The sequence below is a fragment of the Uranotaenia lowii genome, chromosome 3 (genome assembly GCF_029784155.1).
Source record: "Uranotaenia lowii strain MFRU-FL chromosome 3, ASM2978415v1, whole genome shotgun sequence".
Classification (NCBI taxonomy): Eukaryota; Metazoa; Arthropoda; class Insecta; order Diptera; family Culicidae; genus Uranotaenia; species Uranotaenia lowii.
In genome coordinates, this window is record NC_073693.1 from 285,768,799 (window position 1) to 285,789,638 (window position 20,840).

Genomic DNA, 20,840 nt, shown 5'->3' on the forward strand with positions numbered 1-20,840 from the left:
GTTCTGGATGATTCGATGCGATGACGCAAAAAGGGAACGGCGGTAAAGTACGCCACAAATATATTTGAAAAATTCAACCAATTTAATGGAAGCACTATTTACTTCACTTTTATCGTCAGATTTTAATTTAAAAAAACGAACACACACACATAAGACCTCACGAGTCTTAGAGATATTCATGAGATCTAAGAGAGTCTCATTTACCCAAACTGAAGCGTGCTTATTTCAAGAATATGATGACTAGCATCTTACAAATGCTAAAATCACCAGCCCACAGAAAAAGTACTATGCGTGCCACAGCCAGCAGCAATTTGTTTAATAATTGTGTTGAATACTACAAAACTAAAAATTGGATACACCCTACTGGACACAATCTCCTGGGTCCCTAGTTTGTTGACCACCTAGGGTGCAATTTCGTTTGGATCATACATGAAAGCTAATACTTCTACAAAAACCCACACTTACGGCTGAGAGATGAGTTTTTGAAGAATTTGGGCCATGAACCGTGCTAGCGTGCAACCTGACGCCTTTTGGCCCGTTTTCGCGAGAACTAAGTATGTAAATGTCTGGCTGTCGGTGGAAAGTTGAAGCTCCAGCTATGATGCTGATGGGTAATTATTTTGTTACCATTGCGCGCGCGCTTTAGCATCTCTTAGGAGTAGGTACTTGTCAGAAGAGTGGGTACATCAAAGTCCACCTTTTTCGACCGAGAGTCATAAAACCAAAACCCACTTTTAATCATTTCTTCCCCTTGGAGTTCCAGTTTCTTTCTCCTAGCTAGTCGAAAAACAACGCGACAATGATCCGCCACAATATCAAACTTACATCTCGAGCTTTTTCAGACAAACCCAAAACAAAAAAAACCAAGCGGTGGTGTTAAAATTTTAATGATCACTCATCTTTGCAGTTAAAACGTAAACCACTGCACCGAGCGATGCTGACGACTCTCGAGCTGCCCTTATTTCCCGTTTATTTCGGCCCGTTTTGCCCTCTCCTCTTCTTCTGTCGTTTTTTCGGCTGATCAGATCGCTTGAAGATCGCTTTGTAGAGAAAAAAGCGCACACCGAATCGTAGATGAATGCAATTTTCGACGTCAGCGCAAACAAGCACAATTTCACTTACCGAGAGCGGTACCGAATTGGTATCAAGATGCTATTTTGTTGTTTCGGGTTCCGATTTCCGAATGATGCTGAGGCGAGTGAAAAAAACAGTCTCGCTAACGGAAATGCGAGCGGGCGCCGCCTGGCTGCTGAATATGGAACACGTGGAGAGACAGGCGTTGAACTTGGGGTTGACCTTTTGGCACTCGATCGATGGTTTTTTGTTTTCATTGCAAGTTATCTCCTGGAAAAAAGTTACATCAAGTTGTAACGAGATGCATGTACAATTTTTTGCAATTCTGGAAAACCAATTTATGTTACCTGAAATAACGGTTTTTTCGTCGAAATCAAAACAACTTTTTGACCCTGTTTTCAAAGTTTTATCGAAAAGAACTACTTTTCGACACGGTTGTTTACGGGAGGAATCTTCGAAACCAAACTCCGTATTGAAAAACGGACATTATAGTGCGAAGTTGCAAAACAGTTAGCAACAAGTTAAAAAAACTGATTTTTTTTTTTCAGCACGAGTTGTGAAATAATCCAACGAGGTTGCCAAGTTGGATAATTACGTCAATTGCTGAAAAAAAAATCGAATTTTGCAACGTGTCTTTTACACAATTTTTTGCAATGCCGGAAAAAAACTCATGTGAAAATCAAGTAACGATACCTGCAGACAACGGTTGTAATTTTGCCTTCGAATACAAAACAAAGTCAGAAGTTTGTATGATTACTTCAAATTTTTTATCAGTATCCTTCCAAATTATAAAATGTTTGTAAAAATATCAGGATGAAAATTTCAATGAAATCCTCTCATTTTTCTTTTATTTTTTTATATGTTTATTTGAAACGGCTCATACCTTCAGGTTTTAAGGAGCCAAACTCGTTATTTGTTTTAACAATTTTTTGCTTAGCTTAACACTTTTATTTAAAACAAAAGAAGATAAGAAAGAGAAACAAAAAAATAAAAAGAATTATAGACGAAGATCGATAGCTTTTAGAAAAAGATAGATTTCGAGCATGAAGTATAAATCTTGCACAAATCTACATCCCTCACTATTTTTCTTTAATTTTGGATATTATATGGGTCATTTCATGTCAAGTGTGCACAGCTAAAAAAAAATCTTATCTAAAATTCGCCAAACTTGGCCGAAAGACTTTCTGAGGCCTACAAAATAAATCCTCAATTTTTGAGAATGATCCGCCCACCCCTCGATCCAGGATCCTCCCTTCTTTTTTTCACGATTTTGAAAAATTCATCATTTTTAAAATACTATATCTCCGGACTGAAAAATCATACCAAAATAACAAAATATGCGTTGTGTAGATTTTATTAAAATCTATTAATTGATGTTATCCATTTTTTGAAATAGTGACGTTTTAAACGGCAAAACATAGCTCTAAAAATAAAATGTTATTTTTCGCAAAGAAAGTATACTTTTTTCTTAATTTTTATGATTTCATTGCTTTTTTTTTTAGAAATTTTAAGTAAGAACCAACCAAAATCCCAATATAATATTTCTTGTTTTCGAGATATGAAAGATTTAAGTTTTATTGCCCATCAAATATTTTCTTACAGTATCCCCTTAAACTTTTGGTAATCCCATCCACGATTTTCTGGACAAATTAAATTTGAAATCAGCATACAAATGATGTTACCTTCTAGTGAGCAGCAAGTTTGTGTAAAGATAAGATGCTTAAAAAATTAAATGACACTTTTTGTTTCAATTCGTTTTGCTTTTGGATCATAATTTAATTCATTATCACACTGTATAAAATCATGAAGCAAGAGCTTACTTAGCGAATGCTGCAGATGAATTAATGTGAGGATTTGATTCATTTTTCCATAAAACTGTTAAGCTTATTCACAGAAAATGTGTAAATGTCGATAATCTGCTAGTATGTTGATTACCTAATAAACTTACACGAATTATGGCGATAATGGTCTAACAATACCGACTATTGACGCACAGCGTTTGTTCCATGTGTATAGCCTTTATTTATGCAAAGTAAGCACAGCAGATTTTTTTTGTTGACACCGAGTGGCACTGAACAAAAACAATGTTTTTTAACTGATTCAATAACCATTGTGAACGTATTGTTGCCGCAACTGCTCGATTGCTGCTACTTGCTAGTAGTTATGAATACAACTTCTAAAATCGAAGATTGCGGTTGATATATCCAGTTGCCTTCTGTTACTGCATTAGAACGGAGTTGTCTTAGTGACTTTTATTGTTAAGGTTCTAAATAGTCGGGAACAGTTTTCCGAGATGGCAAAAGTAACGTGTTCAATTCGAAAAGAACTTCATAAGCAACGTTCAGTGGATACATTTATCAAGAACACACGACTTTTTACCTCAAGGAAGTGAAATTTGTTTAAATTGCGATCAGAAGTGCATAATCTAAAGTCTATCTGCAAAAACCATTCTAACAAGTTCGGTAAACTGTATCCTGTTTGGCAAAATGTTGTTTATGTTGAATGCTTTCGAATCAGAATAACATTGACTGGAAGGTTTAAAGCATCTGTGGCAATCAAAGGAATTCGTTTGTTTCACGCCGCAATCCCTGTAGATGCTAGAAAAATTGCAATGAAAACATTTTCAAGCTATACGGAATTTAAAATATTCAATGTATGCAAAAAGAAAAGACAATCTAAAGATGATTTAACTTGCAGTGTTGGAACGAAAAAAAAGAAGAAACAAAATAGTTATATTTCAAATAACAATATTTCATAAACCGAAAATATTGTTTTCCTTTCGTTCAAAATGTTATTTCACATTTTCTATAGTTATGAAACAAATCAACAAAACAAAAAATCTTTTCAAGCATTTAAGATGTGACTAAAAATTTTGACGATTGTTGCACTTTAGTGAAACCACTGAGTGCTGCGAGTAAATAGTTGTTAGACAATTCAACTTAAATCTTTCATATCTCCAAAACAAGAAATATTATATTGGGATTTTGGTTGGTTCTTACGTAAAATTTTCTCAAAAAAACAATGAAATCATAAAAATCAAGAAAAAAATATACTTTCCTTGTGAAAAATAACGTTTTATTATAAGAGCTATGTTTTGCCGTTTAAATCGTCACTATTTCCAAAAAATGGATAACATTAATTGATTGATTTTAATAAAATCTACACAACGCATATTTTGTTATTTTGGTATGATTTTTCAGTCCGGAGATATAGTATTTTTGAAATGATGAATTTTTCAAAATCGTGAAAAAAAGAAGGGAGGGTCCTGGAATGAGGGGTGGGCGGATCATTCTCAAAAATTGAGGATTCATTTTGAAGGCCTCAGAAAGTCTTTCGGCCAAGTTTGGCGAATTTTCGATAAGATTTTTTTTTCGCTGTGCACACTTGACATGGAATGACCCATATTTATTTGGGTATTAGATATGTTTGAAAGTTTAATCAATTTTAATAGTAAAGGTGTAAAAATTAAAAAAAAAAGGATTTTTTTCAAATTGTATTTTTTGTCATCTCTCATCATGGCCCTAGCAACGGAAGGGAGCGGAGAATAAACCCCGCATGAGGGTTCAGATAAGCAATTGATGAACTCTACTCTGCACTCAAAATTTGAAATTCTAAATCAAATTTTGATCATTCAATAAAGTTATTCAATAGTAACGATCTTAACTCAAAGATAATACGAAAACTTCAAAAATTATTCACAAATTAAGAATTCTGCTTTAGTTTTTCAAAATTTGTTTGCTTGTTGATAGAAACTCGTTTCTGAACATGAAATTTTCAAGAAGATTAAACTCATTGCAGAGGTGTTCTGGTTCCATATTATCAAAATCTTAATTTTTCCTGCCTTCATATTTGGAATTCGATATCCAGTTTGGAATTTTAGATTTTCGGTTCGAATCTCAATTATAAAAAAATAAATGAAAAGCTGTTTTGAAATCGTTCAAATCTGGTTTGAATAACATTAACAAATTTGATTAATGATTTTCGAAATTCGCATACCTTTTCATTATTTTAATTATAATTTTCCAAGTATGAAAAAAAAAATTAAAACCATCCTGAATTTTCGTTTGATATTTATTCGAATTTCTGAATCTCAATTTTTTCAGATTCCATGGAAAAAAAGTATAAAATATGTTTCTATGGAGAATTCAAACATTATAAAGCTTTGAAATGGTCATCCAGAATTGCAAACTCAGAATCAGGTTCATTTTTTTTTGTTTCGATCTTTATGGCATTCGCGACTTTATCAACGTTGCAGTTGGCGGATCGTTATTGAAAAACTTATCCGGTACAATTGTGCTCGATGTTCACTCTCGGGCTCGAACTCACGGACATTGGCTCAGGAGACAACAGACTTGCCAACTGAGCTATATCACAAGCCCTAAAGAAGAATCAGGTTCATTATTTTTTCATTTTATTCAGATTTTTATTCAAATTCGTAAGTCAGATTCAAAGTTATAATAAAATAATGAATTCAGTTTGAAACCCTTAACGTAAGAATTAAAATCACAGATTCATGGTTGAGAGTGTGAAACAAATTTCCAATCTTTGTCGCTGATTTGGAATGTAAATAAAGAAATCGTTTTTTTGTACGCTTCTGAAACCGTATTGAAATTCGGAAATAAATTCAAAATTCGAATTCTGAGTTCAGGTGCACAGTTTGAATTTAAAACGAAGATTCAGATTCAGCTCGTAAATGAATTTCACATTCAAGATATAATTTTCAAGATGACTATTTAGTTGGGGAATTAAAATTGCAAGAGATAACATACTTAAAATTTTGATTTTTGTTTATTTCCTTTTTTTTCTGTTAAATGATGCTATTTTTGCACCTGATTCATTTAAGATGGAGTATTTTGTTGTCCTGAATCAAACTTAATCAATGAAAAAAAGTTGTAAGGGATTTTCTCTATCAATTTTTAAACATTCATTTTTGTTCTCCCCCAAGTGAGGTCCCCAAGTCCCAAGTTCCAGCGAAATCTCCAGCAATTTGAATTGCTGGAATCAGCAAACTTAATTGCTGGAAACCAGCAAACTGAAAAATGATGTTCTGGAAAACTACCAATGTTCGGTTTCTTTTAAGGGTTTTCTTCAGTCGTTTTCTCTTAATTTTAATCTTAATTTTCTTAATTTAAAACTTTTAAATGCTTTTTAAAACATATATAAAGCTTAGTTCTTTTAGAAATGGGACACTTTCTTTTGCTCATAGCTCGTTTACTAGTAATCTGACATTCAAAATTTTGGAAGCAATTTGTTGCCTGTAAAAAGTACTATCCGACCTATTTTTTTCAAAATTTAAAAATCAGGCGTTTTTGAGATATTTACGATGCAAGAGAAAAAGGAAAAAATAATTTTGCACAGTTTCATTCAAAATCCATCATAATAAAATTGATAGCTGACAAAACCGTTGATTATTCGAAGAATTACTGTATGTACTGTGGTGGAAAAGTATGCAAATACTGTCAAAAATGTCCACAAAGTTCAAATCAAGCATTGGAGTGCAGCATATGATCGGCAACTTCGGCTAAGGGTCATCAGAGAATCAAGTCTCATACGAGCATTTTTAATTTTCAAAAGCGAAAAACTAAGGTAGATCGCTGAAATTTAGAAAAAAAAATTTTCTCCGATAAGCTGAAAGTGTTGCCTGGTAATGAGTCATTCAAACCACACCTCAAACACTAAATTTTTGCTAGTTCCAGAGCTCGTAAGCTGTATAGCCGGTTTCCGAGGCTATGGGACAGATAATTTCTGATGAACAAAACTTATGAAATACCCTATTTTAAACAAATTCCAGCGGTTGAGTCCTATACCATGTCTGCTCGTGGAAAGGTCCCGAGTATATTAAAGTATGTATTTGCTGGTTATTTTTTATGAAATATTATGATTTGCCAAAATTCTGCTCCTGTGGAAAGAAAAAAAAATTCAAAACGAAAACTATGGTTTTCGCTGTTTTTAAAAGCCTAAAAAGAGTAAACTTTTATGTACCCTTCGCAAACTACGATCTATACTAATCGATTATACTTTAAGTTTAATCTCATGATGGTTTTACTTCGTTATTGCCAGATTTTGCCAGCAGAAATTCCATTAAAAACACTCAAAAAGTGGCTCAAAAATAATCAAATTTGTTAATTTCAAAACATCTGTATCCACTAAATTGCCCTCAGTTTCTTTTAAAAGAGAAGTATTGGTCCGAAAAGTATCAGAAATTGAAGGAAGAGGGTGTGTAGCTACCTTAAACACAGATTAGACGAAGTATTAGTTTGAAAAACTGATCAATATCATGACTGAAAAAAGTGTGCGCTAGCCGATGGGAGGTACCAAGAATAAAGTAGAATTTATTCTTACAAAAAACGATAAATTTTTTTTTTTAATTTTTTCATGAATTGTCATAAAATTACCTTCATTTCCTTCATAGAAAGTTTTTAGATCAAACGAAAGGTTTTTTGTGATACACGTATTCGTAACTGTCCCATTTCTAAAAGAACTAAGCTTAATAAACTTTATTTATATCAGACACACGTAATATGAGGAATCTAGATTTTTTGTGCGACACGAAGCAATATCCCTGTATTATGTTTTGGCCAACCAGTATAAAGTCGTTTTCCGGCTTAAAATGAAGATTAATGAATCAACTACTTCAACTTCATACATAAACATGAAAAAATATATCTTACCTCGACGGCGTTTTAGTAAATTTTGTGAGACGAATTGTATAAGACTTTTTAAGGCAAATTTACAGAACTGTAAAAAAGAAAGTTCTTATAGTTATGCTTTGTAGTTCACATTTGAAGTTTTCAAACAATCAACTCACCGAAAAATTCTTTTGGGCGAAAAGAATTTCACCTTAAAAACACAAATTCCAATTTTGACAGATCGATTGCTGGTTTTTCAGCAATGCAGCTCAACTGCTGGAAAAAAATAGCCAGACGGAAGATATTTGCTGGTTTCCAGCAAAATTTGATTGCTGGGTACGAACGAATTTAAAAAATTACAAAACTTTAATAATCGTAAAAATCTGGAAGAAGCTTGCATGCATCAAAGTTGCATACAATCTACATTGCTCAAATTTTATGTATCGAGTTTTTATTAATGAAAATTTATAGAAATTTTGAATGCAATCGATGATTCAATTTCCATCTTTTAACAGTTTGATTTTCGTTCTTTCAACTGTATTTATTTTCATATAATTTATCAAAATTCTCAAAAAAAATGCCTTAAAATTTATTAAAATCGAAGAGGTGGGGGAGGGTTTTGACAAAGAAGAATTTGAAATTGGTTCCGGCCTAACATTTGGAGAAATGTGGATGGTGGTGCCTTCCTGCGAAAGCTGGCAGCCATATTCTTCTAGGATTATCTTAGAAGTTAATTTTCTTCAATTCTACATTATTTTCCGCAATATAAAAGGATTTAAAACACTTTTATGGGCATGCTCCAATCAACCCCACAATTGGTGGGCCAAAGAATGTTTTGTTCCTTTTTTTCGCCGAAGTCATGTCGATAGAATTCTTCTTTAAATATCAAACTTGTTGAAATGCCACATCACTATTTGAAGTGAAACTGAACAACACTTGTCATAGTATGAAATTTGACGATTTTATTAAGCATCATTTAACTATTTTTGAAATTTATTCAAGCAACATAAAGTAAATTGAATTAATATTGGTTTTTTACGCAATAAATCAAAAGTCGTTTTGGTCCTAAAAAGGGAAAAAAATGTAAGGTACACCGGGGTAAGTGGGGACGATGGCTATCAAAACAATACTGTGAACTATTTCTACAAATTTTTAATGGAGAATGTTAAATTTACTTGTAATCTATCCAATAAATGTGGAAGAGATACGGTTCCGACAATAGCGGATGTTCACGGTGACTTTTTTAATTTTCTTTTTTTAACTACGATGTGGAGGTGACAAGCATCTTTTTCAAACGCGAGTTTCTCGTAAACTAGCAGACTCTTGATGTAAAATCCTACATTGAAACAATCCTTATTTACATTCAAAACAACCAGTTAGGAAAAGAAAAAACGACAGTTAAAAATTAAGCAAAAAGAGTTTATTTGCAAAAATCTAAAATTTTATCTCCAAACACTACCTGGAGTAAGTGGAGACGGTTTTATACATACTTGATGTTTACACATTTTTTCAATTTTCTCTCCTTCATTCAATACAATTATTTAGCATTCAGATCATGTTTGAATTTGAATAAAAATGCAAAAATCAGATTTGAACCGCATTTGAATCGCTAAGCTTACTAGATTTTTGAGTAAATTAATAGATTTAAAGCTACCTATTTTGTTGCTAAAGAAATCTTACAAAAATATAGCTTACCATCCTAAAGAATTAGGGATTAATTTTCAAAAGTTTTAACTCAATTCGAAAAATTGTTAATGTAAAAAAACTGAAACCGGAAAACTTTTTAATTTGAAATATTCATGCATGTTTGAGCAAAAATATCATAGTAAAAAATTAGAAACATTTGAGATTCATCACGAGGTTTTTAAATTATGAATTTTTTGAAAATGGGTTGAGAAACAAGAGAGATAAATTGGTTTTAGTCAGGAGTGTCAAATTGACACTCCAGGAACTGCACCGGGTAAAAATTTTAGGAACAGATGAGGATTTTTATGTAAGAGATGATATTTTATTTAGGTATTCAAAATTACCCTTAATACAACGCTTGTTTAAAAACTAAGCTTTTGTGATACTTTGAAGCTAATCTGAGACAATCTACTGAGAACCCCGTATGACAAAAATTCCTTCAAAGTAAATTTTAAGTAATTACATGAAATAAATATTATAGTGTATTTGGAAAGAGAAAATCCAATAAAATGTTTTGATAAACCCGTGATTTTTTTTGTGAAAGCCGTTTTTCCAATTTATCCAAAACTTCTTTTTATTTCTACGAATTTAGCTCTGACTCATAGTTTTTAATATTTCTGTTTAACAACAATCCCCTTTTTTCTTTCTTTATGATAATTTTTGTAGGTTTTAAAGTGTCATTTGAACGAAAAAAATAAATGAGAAGTTTACGGAAGTATTGCCTCTAATAAGCCTGAAATTAACCAAATTCATATTGAACAACAAAAAATTAAACTCTGTTGTGAACAGCAGTTTTGAATAATTATGGATTTTCAGTTAATTCTTTTAACAGTTTAAGTTTGAGAAACATTTTAAAATAAGATGCTTATCAAACCTTCAAGTGTTTATAATCTCTTTTTATTCATAAACAATAATTAGAATCGAGTCAATTCAAATATTCACAAAAAAAACGAAACAACCACCATAAACCTTTATCATGGCTTCATCTCTTCGCTTTTATGACGACTAAAAAGCGATCATGTTAGATAATGCGATAGAATTTTCATGAGAAAAGTAAAAGTCTTCCGCTTAGCAAGTCCAATGGCGAGCTCAAATTGTCACTCCGAAAATGTAGCATCGAATTGCAAATCGGATAACCGGATCTTTATGTCAACATTTTTTTCCACTACAGCCCAAACAAAGCCATCGAAATTACCGCTACTAAATATAATATCGTTATTATTGTTATTGCGAGCATTCCACTCGGGGAGGCCATCATTTGGCACCTAACCTTCTGCTTAACTCTGAAGCTTAAGTCATTCATAACCTCAGCTACTCAGCCAGCCGGCGTTGATGAGAATTCAAACGAAAGCAAAACTTTTCAACTCTCAGATCCCTGAACTTTGCACCTGGTTTTCATCGATGGGACGGGGTGGTGTTGTTTTGTTGTGGTCAGCTGCCGCAGCTCGAGCTTTCTTACAACCCCTTGTCACGACGAGATGATGTCGTATTTTTTTCTTCGTCGCCGTCTTCTGTTTCTGATTAAAGAAAAAAAAATAAATAAACCAATGGAAATAGTCGTCATTCAATCCCGTGAGAGCTTTTCTCTTAGATTTTCCTTTGTTCGTTCGACTACTCATTGAGTTGTTAAAAGTTAAAGAAAGAAAATAACGCTTGTTTTATATGCTTTTCTCTACTTTCAGACGCAGCAGCAGCAACACCAAGACGACGAAAAAAAAACAAAACAAGAGAAGATGATCTGACACTGAGTACTCGGCCATAAAAAATCGGACCAATCTTTCCCTAGACTCTTTTTAAATTTAACGGCTGCATTTTTAAGGCCGAAAAGTCTTTAAACCATCTTTTGAACTTGGTGCTGTGAACTCGCCTGCTGTGATCTTGAACCCCGTCCGTTCGACAAAAGCAATTGTTGCTTTGGAATTTGCAATTGAAATCGAAATTTCCTCGCAATGACCGGCAGAATGCGACTCTTGACGACGATATTGTTGGTGTGTTTACAGCTGGGAGAAATCCTCAGCAAAGATGGCTCGGATCGACCCCTGGACTCGGAGGACATCGATCGAGAGATGGGCAAGAACAACGAAGACGGATACGATTTCCTATCGATCGATCAGCTGTTCCAAAACAACCCCGAATACGCTAAGTTGTTAAGCGATCTGCAAGCTCATTCTTTCGGCAGCAACTGGCGAAGGAAGCGAAGTGTGGAAATAGTAGAAGAACAAACGTCACCCAATGAGATCTCTCCGGAAACCACTGACCAGGAAGAAGACACCGCAGCAACGGTTCCTATCGCCGAGGTAACCGAGGTCATCAAAGAAACTCGGGAAACCAAGGAAGCTTCCGAATCACGAACGGGTGCGTCAAAAAGCACAGCTCCACTACCTTCGACAACAACCGATTCGGCAAGCTTTGGCTCATCCGGTTCAACCGAAGCTAGCAGTCGTCAAGAAGAGCTAACGACTCCATCACCACCAGTAAGAAGCAGCACTCCTCGCCGTCTCCGGCCGGCTGTCTCCAAGCCAAGTAACAAAAACAAAAACAAACAAGGCAACCAAAACAAGACCGCCTTGAACAAGATACAGCTGCAGCAACAGTTGCTTCAACAGCAACAACAGCAGCAGCAACACCAGCAGGACCTGGCCAATTCAGTTACGGCACAGAATGTGAACAAATTCACCGTTTCCAATACGCCATCGCCTACTGTGGCATCGACGCCGCTTTCGACCACGGGATCCACCATGTCAGCTGCCAACTTTAACTCCAACGCGGCGACCAGTAGCGGAAATATGGCGGTGGCAGCAGCTGCCGTTGCCAACGTGACCGGAAACAACAAAGATAAGGTAGGTTAAAGGACTGATGATACCGGGGAACAGTTCACGAACCCTATTGGCAACCCTATACTTTCGGCATTAATTTAGGATTTTTATTTATTTCATAGTTGATTTTGATTAGGTAAATATTTTGTATACAAAAATCAATAGGTACTTCCTTCGGAATTTTGTTTAACATTCTAGATTTCCTACACGCAAAATTCAGGCTTTACTCCATTTATGAATTCTCAATATTTCAACGTCATTGGCACTAGATGTGAACGCCAGCGGCCTATCATAAGACAATACTGGCAAATCCCGGCCTACACCAGAAAGATACCACTATACGTTTTTTTAGTGATTGCCGTGGTAGAAAAACTATGACAATTAACCAAATGACGAATTTCACGCCAAATCGACACGTTGGCATGACCCTATTAGAATTTAATGAAACTATGTGGGCATAAAGATATTACTTAGTAAATCAACTTGGCATGCTTGGTTTTCCCAAAAATTATCTAGACTAACATTTGAAAAAAGCCAAACTTTTCAGGTAAAAAATTTATAAACTTTTTAGCTCGAAAATTGCAATTCCCACACAAATGTGGTTCATGAGTGAGTTTTGTAAAAATGATTGAATTTCTAGAGAGAAATATTGTTTTTTTTTATATCCTACACTGAGAAAAATGCATTTCAATAACTGAAACTCAATTTCCCAAAAATACCATCTAAGAACTTGATGAATTTTTTTCTCAGCCGGGTAATAAAAAGGCCTACAATTCGTCAATACATTTCAACTTGTACATTTTCAAGGGGAAAAAACTGCTCCGTTGAATTGTACAATGAATTCGAATTTCGAAGAAATGAGAGTTTCGATTGAAATAATTGTAATTACTTAAAGGTCGCAAATGAACACCTCAAAGCTGAAGTTTCTGATCTTCAACTCTGCCAAACGTCTCTCTTCACTTAGGTGAATAAACTAGAAGGCAATCTATAAATACAGAATTGAAAGTATAAAGAAGATCTTAAAAAATTATAAAAATATCACCATTCTTATGAAATTTTAGATCTAGTTTTTATCTTTTTAAACATGTTTTTCGTTCAGAGATTGCAGTTATGCAATCTTAGATGTTTCGTTAAAAACAAATTCAACAGATCTCAACTTCAGAAACCATTGCACAGTGGTGCAGAACATCAATCTAGCTGTACGAAATTAATAGCGCCCAGGGATGAAGAGATAGACATTTGATGTCTTCAGCAACATTGTTCAGTTTTACAAGGAGCATATTCTAGTATTAAAATTTTTGCCGAGGGGTCCACCGATAGCGAGATAAAAATGCTAACTTTTTTGTTTTTCAAATTAGGGCTTTGATGTCTTCGACAAAGTTGTTTATCTGATCAAAATACATAAGTTTGTTGAATATGTCAAAGTCCTATCACATCACCCTCAGGAGTTACAGTCAAAGTAAAAAAAATCTATTAAAAAAACAGTTTTTTGAACCTGACACGTTGTAGATTGGATAAAATGGTTCGCTGTCTTTGAAACAAAGTTGTAACAAGCCACGATCTACATTTGTCTCATACATTATGATAGGTTTAGAAGTTGCTGAAACTCTATAGAAACCATTTAGTGCATTTTATTGTTAATTTTGGAAGGCTCGTCCATCGAAAAGTGCACATTTTCGCAACATCCCCTTTTTTGTGATTATTTTTGATGACAAGCGGAACCATTACCATTTGAAATAAGCGGGGAAATCGGTGGAACTAGTAGAGATTTGACTGATTGAAAAAACACATTTTATAAAAAAGTTACCTATTTTTCTTATAGAAAAAACGTTAAAACATTTAATTGATTAATAAAATGTTGCAGTTTTCTTTTATATATTTGTTTTTATTAAAAAGCATTTAAATTCTATTCAAAATTATGATTCAACGAAAAGACAAAAGCGAATTGCTTGTAAGATTGGTTACTTGGATACAGTTACTTGGAACCAGTTGAAGCAGTTATATTGTAAAGACAAAATTCTTTTATTCATTTAAATAATATCAAATACCTATTTGGTGCTCTACCAAATTTAACAGATAAGTTCCGTTTGTTTTTTTTAGGTTTAAATGATTTGAAAAATCAAATTTTAATGTCTTTTAATCAAACAAACTATATAAAAGAAAACTGCAACATTTTATTAATCAATTAAATGTTTTAACGTTTTTTTTTCTATAAGTAAAATAGGTAATTTTTTCATAAAATGTGTATTTTCAATAATTGAAATATCTACTAGTTCCACCGACTTCCGCGCTAATTTCTAATGGAAATGGTTCCGCTTATCATCAAAAATAATCACAAAAAAGGGGATGTTGCGAAAATGTGCACTTTTCGATGGACGAGCCTTCCAAAATTGCCAATAAAATGTACTAAATGCTTTCTATAGAGCTTCAGCAACTTCTAAACCTATCATAATGTATGAGACAAATGTAGATCGTGGCTTGTTACAACTTTGTTTCAAAGACAGCGAACCATTTTATCCAATCTACAACGTGTCAGGTTCAAAAAACTGTTTTTTTAATAGATTTTTTTTACTTTGACTGTAACTCCTGAGGGTGATGTGATAGGACTTTGACATATTCAACAAACTTATGTATTTTGATCAGATAAACAACTTTGTCGAAGACATCAAAGCCCTAATTTGAAAAACAGAAAAGTAAGCATTTTTATCTCGCTACCGGTGGACCCCTCGGCAAAAATTTTAATACTAGAATATGCTCCTTGTAAAACTGAACAATGTTGCTGAAGACATCAAATGTCTATCTCTTCATCCCTGGGCGCTATTAATTTCGTACAGCTAGATTGATGTTCTGCACCACTGTTCATTGATGACTCCCAACTCCCCATCGATGACTGCTGCTGCTTCTGCCGATGCCGGTTCAATCTCTGAGTAAGCAAATGTGGTCAGCTTCTAAGCTGATGGCTTCCTGTTGTGATTAAATTGATTAAGAAGAAAGATTGCCGTTCCCCAAACTCAACGTGGGGTGTCTGGCTGGGTGCTGAGTATTCATGAAAGGGGCAGAACGGCTGCTGGCCAACATCATTTGGCATGGGCATGACTCTTCTAACGGCCCCTCCGGCTGCCAGTCTGAATGTTTGGCTCTCTAACGTCATTCCCGAATGGCCCTCCGGGGGGAATTTCCTCCCGAAACACTAACGGGAGATAATTTGATTACAGAACAAATCAAAAGCAATTTCTGCAACCGTAGTATAGATTGTAATCGCTGAACCTCAACTCGGTGGGATTTTCTTGTTTTCGGGGGGAACAACTGCTGCCTGCTTTTCATTTGTTCCAAGATCCCAGAGCGTTTGAGAATTACCAGAGTGCCAAATGCTGGCTGCTGCCGATATCGTTTTTCCTGTAATGATTCAATCTGTTTTCCGGTTTCGGTTGCACAATTTTCTCCGAGATGCAAAGAGGAAACTGAAGATTAGTCTAATTGAAAATGACCATATCTATCCACCAGCAGAAGTTATTCCAAAAAAAAAACTGCAGTAGGTACCAGATCTGGTTGATCTCTTAAAGTAGAACCTCAGAAAATGAAATAATAGAAACAGAAGCTCAATGACCTAAGCCTTAAGGGAATCATGAATCGGAGTACAATGACTCTGAAGGTGCAATTAACTGATCAGAAGATCAAACTTGGAAATGAAAAATTCGAGGTTTGAGTATAGACTAGTTCCGGGGTTCAAGTTCATGGATTCAGGAGACCAAGATTTTTTAAAGATCTTTCGACATTAACCGACTTCTATCGGAACTCTCAAAAAGTCAGCTGCGCCATCGGCCCCGGAGAAATGTGTCCAGTAACGGATTCTGGTCCCGGGCCGTACCGTTTCTTTTCGTGTGATACACCTGCTGGCAGCTGGAGGAAATACACCAAAACAGCAAACACGCCGAATGAATGAGCAAGGCCAGGCAGCGAACGCTGCTGGCTGACTGGGCAACAATTCGATAAGGCCCCCCACGTCTCTTGCTCGAAGTGCTTCAATTAATTGTATGGTTTGTGCGCAGTTTTGACCCAGTTGGGATTTGATTTGGTGGCGCGCGGTTGGCTGTCAATAATTGAGGAAAGACGCCCGGGGTTCCAAGCCTAAATCCTAGTCCAAGTCTAGTGACGACATGATGAATGAAGGCGCTTGCGGGGTTTTGAGTCAAGCTACCAAAGGCGCTTAAAACGGATGAATCGCGAAAATTCGGTGTTAATGTTGTTTTTTCAAGAACTTTGGATCTTGGTAGGCATTTACCTACATATTCTTGGACATGTACCATTTGGCCGGAAATTAAAAATTTGGAAGTTAAAAATTGTGTACATATGTACGGGAAAACTACAGGATCAACTTGTATACCCAAAGAAGAGGTTTCAAAACTTCAATGCCGATCGGAGCTAACTAAAGGGTAATACGGTCAAAATTTGGTCAATATCAACTTGACGTATTTCTTTCAATTTTGCATTTTAAAAACCTGAACACCCCTCATTTTGAAGGTGGGTGTGTGTAGAATGTTGCTCCTTTTTTTTTGATTTTGGAATTCACTCTTCAGTTGTCAAACTGCCGCCCAAGGATGAAGAGCAGCGTATCAAAATTTTGCTCGTGCACCGCGAAAATCCGAACTACTCGCACGCAAAGCTGGCAAAGTCGCTAAAAGTTGCCAAATCAACCGTTACAAATGTAATTAAAGTGTTTGGGGAGCGTTTGTTGACAGCCAAGAAGTCTGGATCGGGGGAAATCGAAAACCGGAAGCTGCTGAGACGACAAAGAGAGTTGCCGGTAGTTTCAAGCGAAACCCTAACCTCTCTCTCCGAGATGCCGCAAATAAGCTGGGTGTATCGTCTACCACCGTGCATCGAGCCAAAAAACGAGCCGGACTATCGATTTACAAGAAGGTAGTTACTCCAAATCGCGATGATAAACAAAATACGACGGCCAAAGCGCGATCCTGGAGGCTGTACACGACGATGCTGACGAAGTTTGACTGCGTAGAAATGGACGACGAAACCTACGTCAAAGCCGACTACAAGCAGCTTCCGGGACAGGAGTTTAATACGGCAAAAGGAAGCGGAAAGGTAGCAAATATTTTCAAGCACATGAAACTGTCAAAGTTCGCGAAGAACTATCTGGTTTGGCAAGCCATCTGTACCTGTGGCTTGAAAAGCAGCATTTTCATAGCTTCCGGGACTGTCAACCAAGAAATTTACGTGAAAGAGTGTTTGAATAAACGTGTGCTGCCTTTCCTGAAGAAACACGGTTGTTCGGTACTGTTTTGGCCGGATTTGGCATCTGACCATTACGGTAAAAAGGCCATGGAGTGGTACGCCACCAACAACGTGCAGGTGGTTCCCAAATAAGACCAAAAAACTGCTAAGGACGAGCAGCAGTTCAAGGCAAACTGGCTTCCTGCGGCGAAGAAAGTGGACAAGGTGGCTGTGCAAAATCTGATGGCAGGGGTTAAGCGTAAGGCCCGGCAATTCGGATTTGGAAAAGCGGAAGAAATTTAATTTGATTTTTTAAATTATCGATTTCACCGATTTACACGCGTTTTCCCTGGACCAAATTTTGACCGTATCACCCTTTATGTGCCGAAAATGCTGAAATGTGCATTGCGCCAAAGATGATATGATTGCTTACCCGACTCTTGGCATAGAAGCTCGAGCTCTCGGACAAAAGGATGCAGGACGCTGGTTAGTTTGACGGATTTCGCACCAACTCGACACAGTATCTGGCATGACCCTCTGAGAATTGAATAAAACTTTATGTTTGTATAGTCCTCACGTAGTTAAGTCGCTTGGCATACTTAGTTGTCCCGAAAAAGATCTAGACTAACATTTGAATAGGGCCAAACTTTTCAGGCCAATTTTTTATGAAAAATTTTAGCTCTAAAATCATCTAAGGATTCATATTTTCACATATTTTGAACCAGATTTGTCAATGCTACAGTTTATATACTGTGGTCAAAAAAATTTTTACAGGTTTTATAAATTTTCTGAATTTAATGTAGATACATCTGGGATAGGATTTCTAAGGCTTAATAATGAAAATCTCATGACTTCAATAATGTGGATTGCTTATTTTTAAGTAAAATTACTCCTTTTAATCGATGTTTGGCCTGATTTGCCTATGAAATTTCGGAAAATTGCATCACAGATAAAACAAAACAACAAAATTTCCGACAACAATTTTTTCGAGGTGCAAGGAATCTCAGAACTAATTTTGACTTATTCGGAGGCGCTGCATCAAAGTACTTAATTAGTTTTTTTTTATCAGCTTTAGTACTCGAGATAACTTTCAAAAATAGATTAAAAAAGTGTTATTCAATTTGTGTAATTTTTGGGCAAAACTGTAAAATACAATAACTTATTGACTTAATGCTCCAGTTTCCCAAAAACCGCGAGTAATTATGAATTTTCAAAAAAAAAGTAAGTAAAACAAACGTTAATTTCGACGAAATTTAAAAAAAATAAAAAAAAGGTTTATAGGAATGAAAATTCATTTAGGTTTCTTCTTTTTTTTTAATTTTTGTAATGCAATAATGTCTAAGTTGAATTCGAAATTGAATCTTTGATATTTTGAAAGTAAGTCAAATCATTTCGCAGTCTTCAACAAAGTTGTTGAATGAATTAAAATCTGTAATATCCAATATTCAATTACCTTCTTGTATAAAGTAGGAAAAAGTTGTATTCTTAATTTTTGCAATTTCTATAAATTGATGAATTCAATTTTTTGAAAGCGATGTACATCTCTTATATAAAAATATATGTATCCAGTAAAGGTTCATTTATTTCAGTTTGAATAATCAGAAGAAATAAGTTATCAAAAGCTACCTAAAATCCTGGTACAAATTTGGTTTTGATTTTCATATCAAATTTGAATCTTGGGTTCGTTTTTTTAATAGATAAAGAAAATTTTGGATTTATAAAGCATGGATCACTACAAATCTGGACGCACTATTTATTTTACCATAGTGCTGCTAGTTGTCGGATCTGGAATGTTTTGGCAGCACTTTGTAGAGGAATGTTTCTTCTACCAGTGCTAAAAATTTCATTACGATTCGTCTTGTTTCAAAAAGTTACACGTGATGGAAGCCACGAGATGAAAATAAATTTTGAACACCCACGTCGAAAACCCGACGTGGTCGGGTTGATCTTCACCAAAAAAATTTGTACAAAATTTTATATTTTCTCGGTGAATTGTTTAACATTATAAATTCATTAAGGAACGCGAGAAAATCTAAGCCGCCAGGCACCAAAATTCGGCAATTTATGTTTCAGAAATGAGGTTTCATTATTAGATTCATAACATAAGGTTGCCAGATTGTCCGGTTTTATCCGGGTTTGCCCGGATATTTAATACAAAAATTGGGAACAGTCCGACCCGGCCCGGTTGCCCAGAATTCATTGAAAAATGCCCGAATTTAGTCCGGATTTGTTCACCTAATTTGGCAAATCAAACCAAAAAAAAAAATAACAAACGCCTGCAAACTGAAATTTTTTGAGCAAATTTAATTAAAAAAATAATCATGAAAACTTTCATGGAAATCTTAAATACAATACTTAGTCCGTTAATAATTTTTTATTAAAAATTTAAAATATTTCAATTTTTTTCTTGATTTTTATTGAGTAATTTCTGGATTTTGACAAAATTTGATCGGATTGGGCTCGGATTTATGGTCGACACTTTTAAAATCCAATGCCCGGATTTTGCCCAGTTTTTATTTAAAATTGCTCGGTTTTTTCGGCCCGGATACGTGCTGAAAAAATTCTGGCAACCTTATCATAACATTTAAAAACTGCTTTTTAATGGATCATGATACTGCCGTGTTACGCCAAAGTGACGCATAAACTATTTTTGTTTTTAGCGAATAAAAGCGATTTTCTCTTTTTGCTCATTATTCGTTAATCTGGGACTTTTCATAAAATGTGATCTGTAGAATTTATGCAAAGATAGACGACGAATGCAGCCTTTTGAAACACAATTCTTCGTTTTGCGTAAAATTCTTACAATTGCTTAAAAAAAATATGCGTCAATTCGGCGTATAAACGTTTGTTTTGATTTGACTATTCTCCGTCGGAGTGACGTTTATCCATAGTTTTATCGTGCAACTGGAACAAATTTCGTTTTTCAGTTAAAACGACCAGTTCGTTGAATCTTCTTAAATTGTATTCGAGTGAGGAAGAACTATAGGGTGTTAAAAATGGTGTCCAGCGACCAAAACTGGCCGAAATCAAAGATGTGAAATTCATCAGAGGATCGTTTTCGTTTCATTATGAATTTTGTTTTAAAGGAGTTTGGAACGATTTTCATTATTCACAGTGAAACAATTCAAGGAAGTATTGCGCCCGAACTTTTACTTTAATCTGCGGTTCACGTTAGAAATGAAAACAGAGGAATGAGGTTGAAAAGGTTGTTTTCAGGTTGTTTTCAGAGAAAGGGGGGAGGGGAGGGGGGCTTCTCTATTATATTTTGAAAAGATCGTCATGTTAAAAATTGATCTTTTTTCTAAATCTGAGGAATGTCACTTGAAAATTATACGGGTTATTGAAGTTGTTCTGTATTCCTTCTAACAACGCATGGATATGCGTCACTTTGGCGTATAAATCGCAC

At 35.1% G+C, this 20,840-nt stretch overlaps 1 protein-coding gene across 1 annotated transcript in view; it reads left to right on the forward strand.

Moving 5' to 3' along the window:
• LOC129754729 (uncharacterized) overlaps positions 1–20,840 on the forward strand; it is a 410,546-nt gene that overhangs the window by 17,731 nt on the left and 371,975 nt on the right. The window contains exon 2 of the mRNA XM_055750944.1: positions 11,072–12,229. Coding sequence (XP_055606919.1) covers positions 11,339–12,229 — 891 coding nt within the window. The 5' untranslated portion in view covers positions 11,072–11,338. The remainder of the gene's footprint in view (positions 1–11,071; positions 12,230–20,840) is intronic.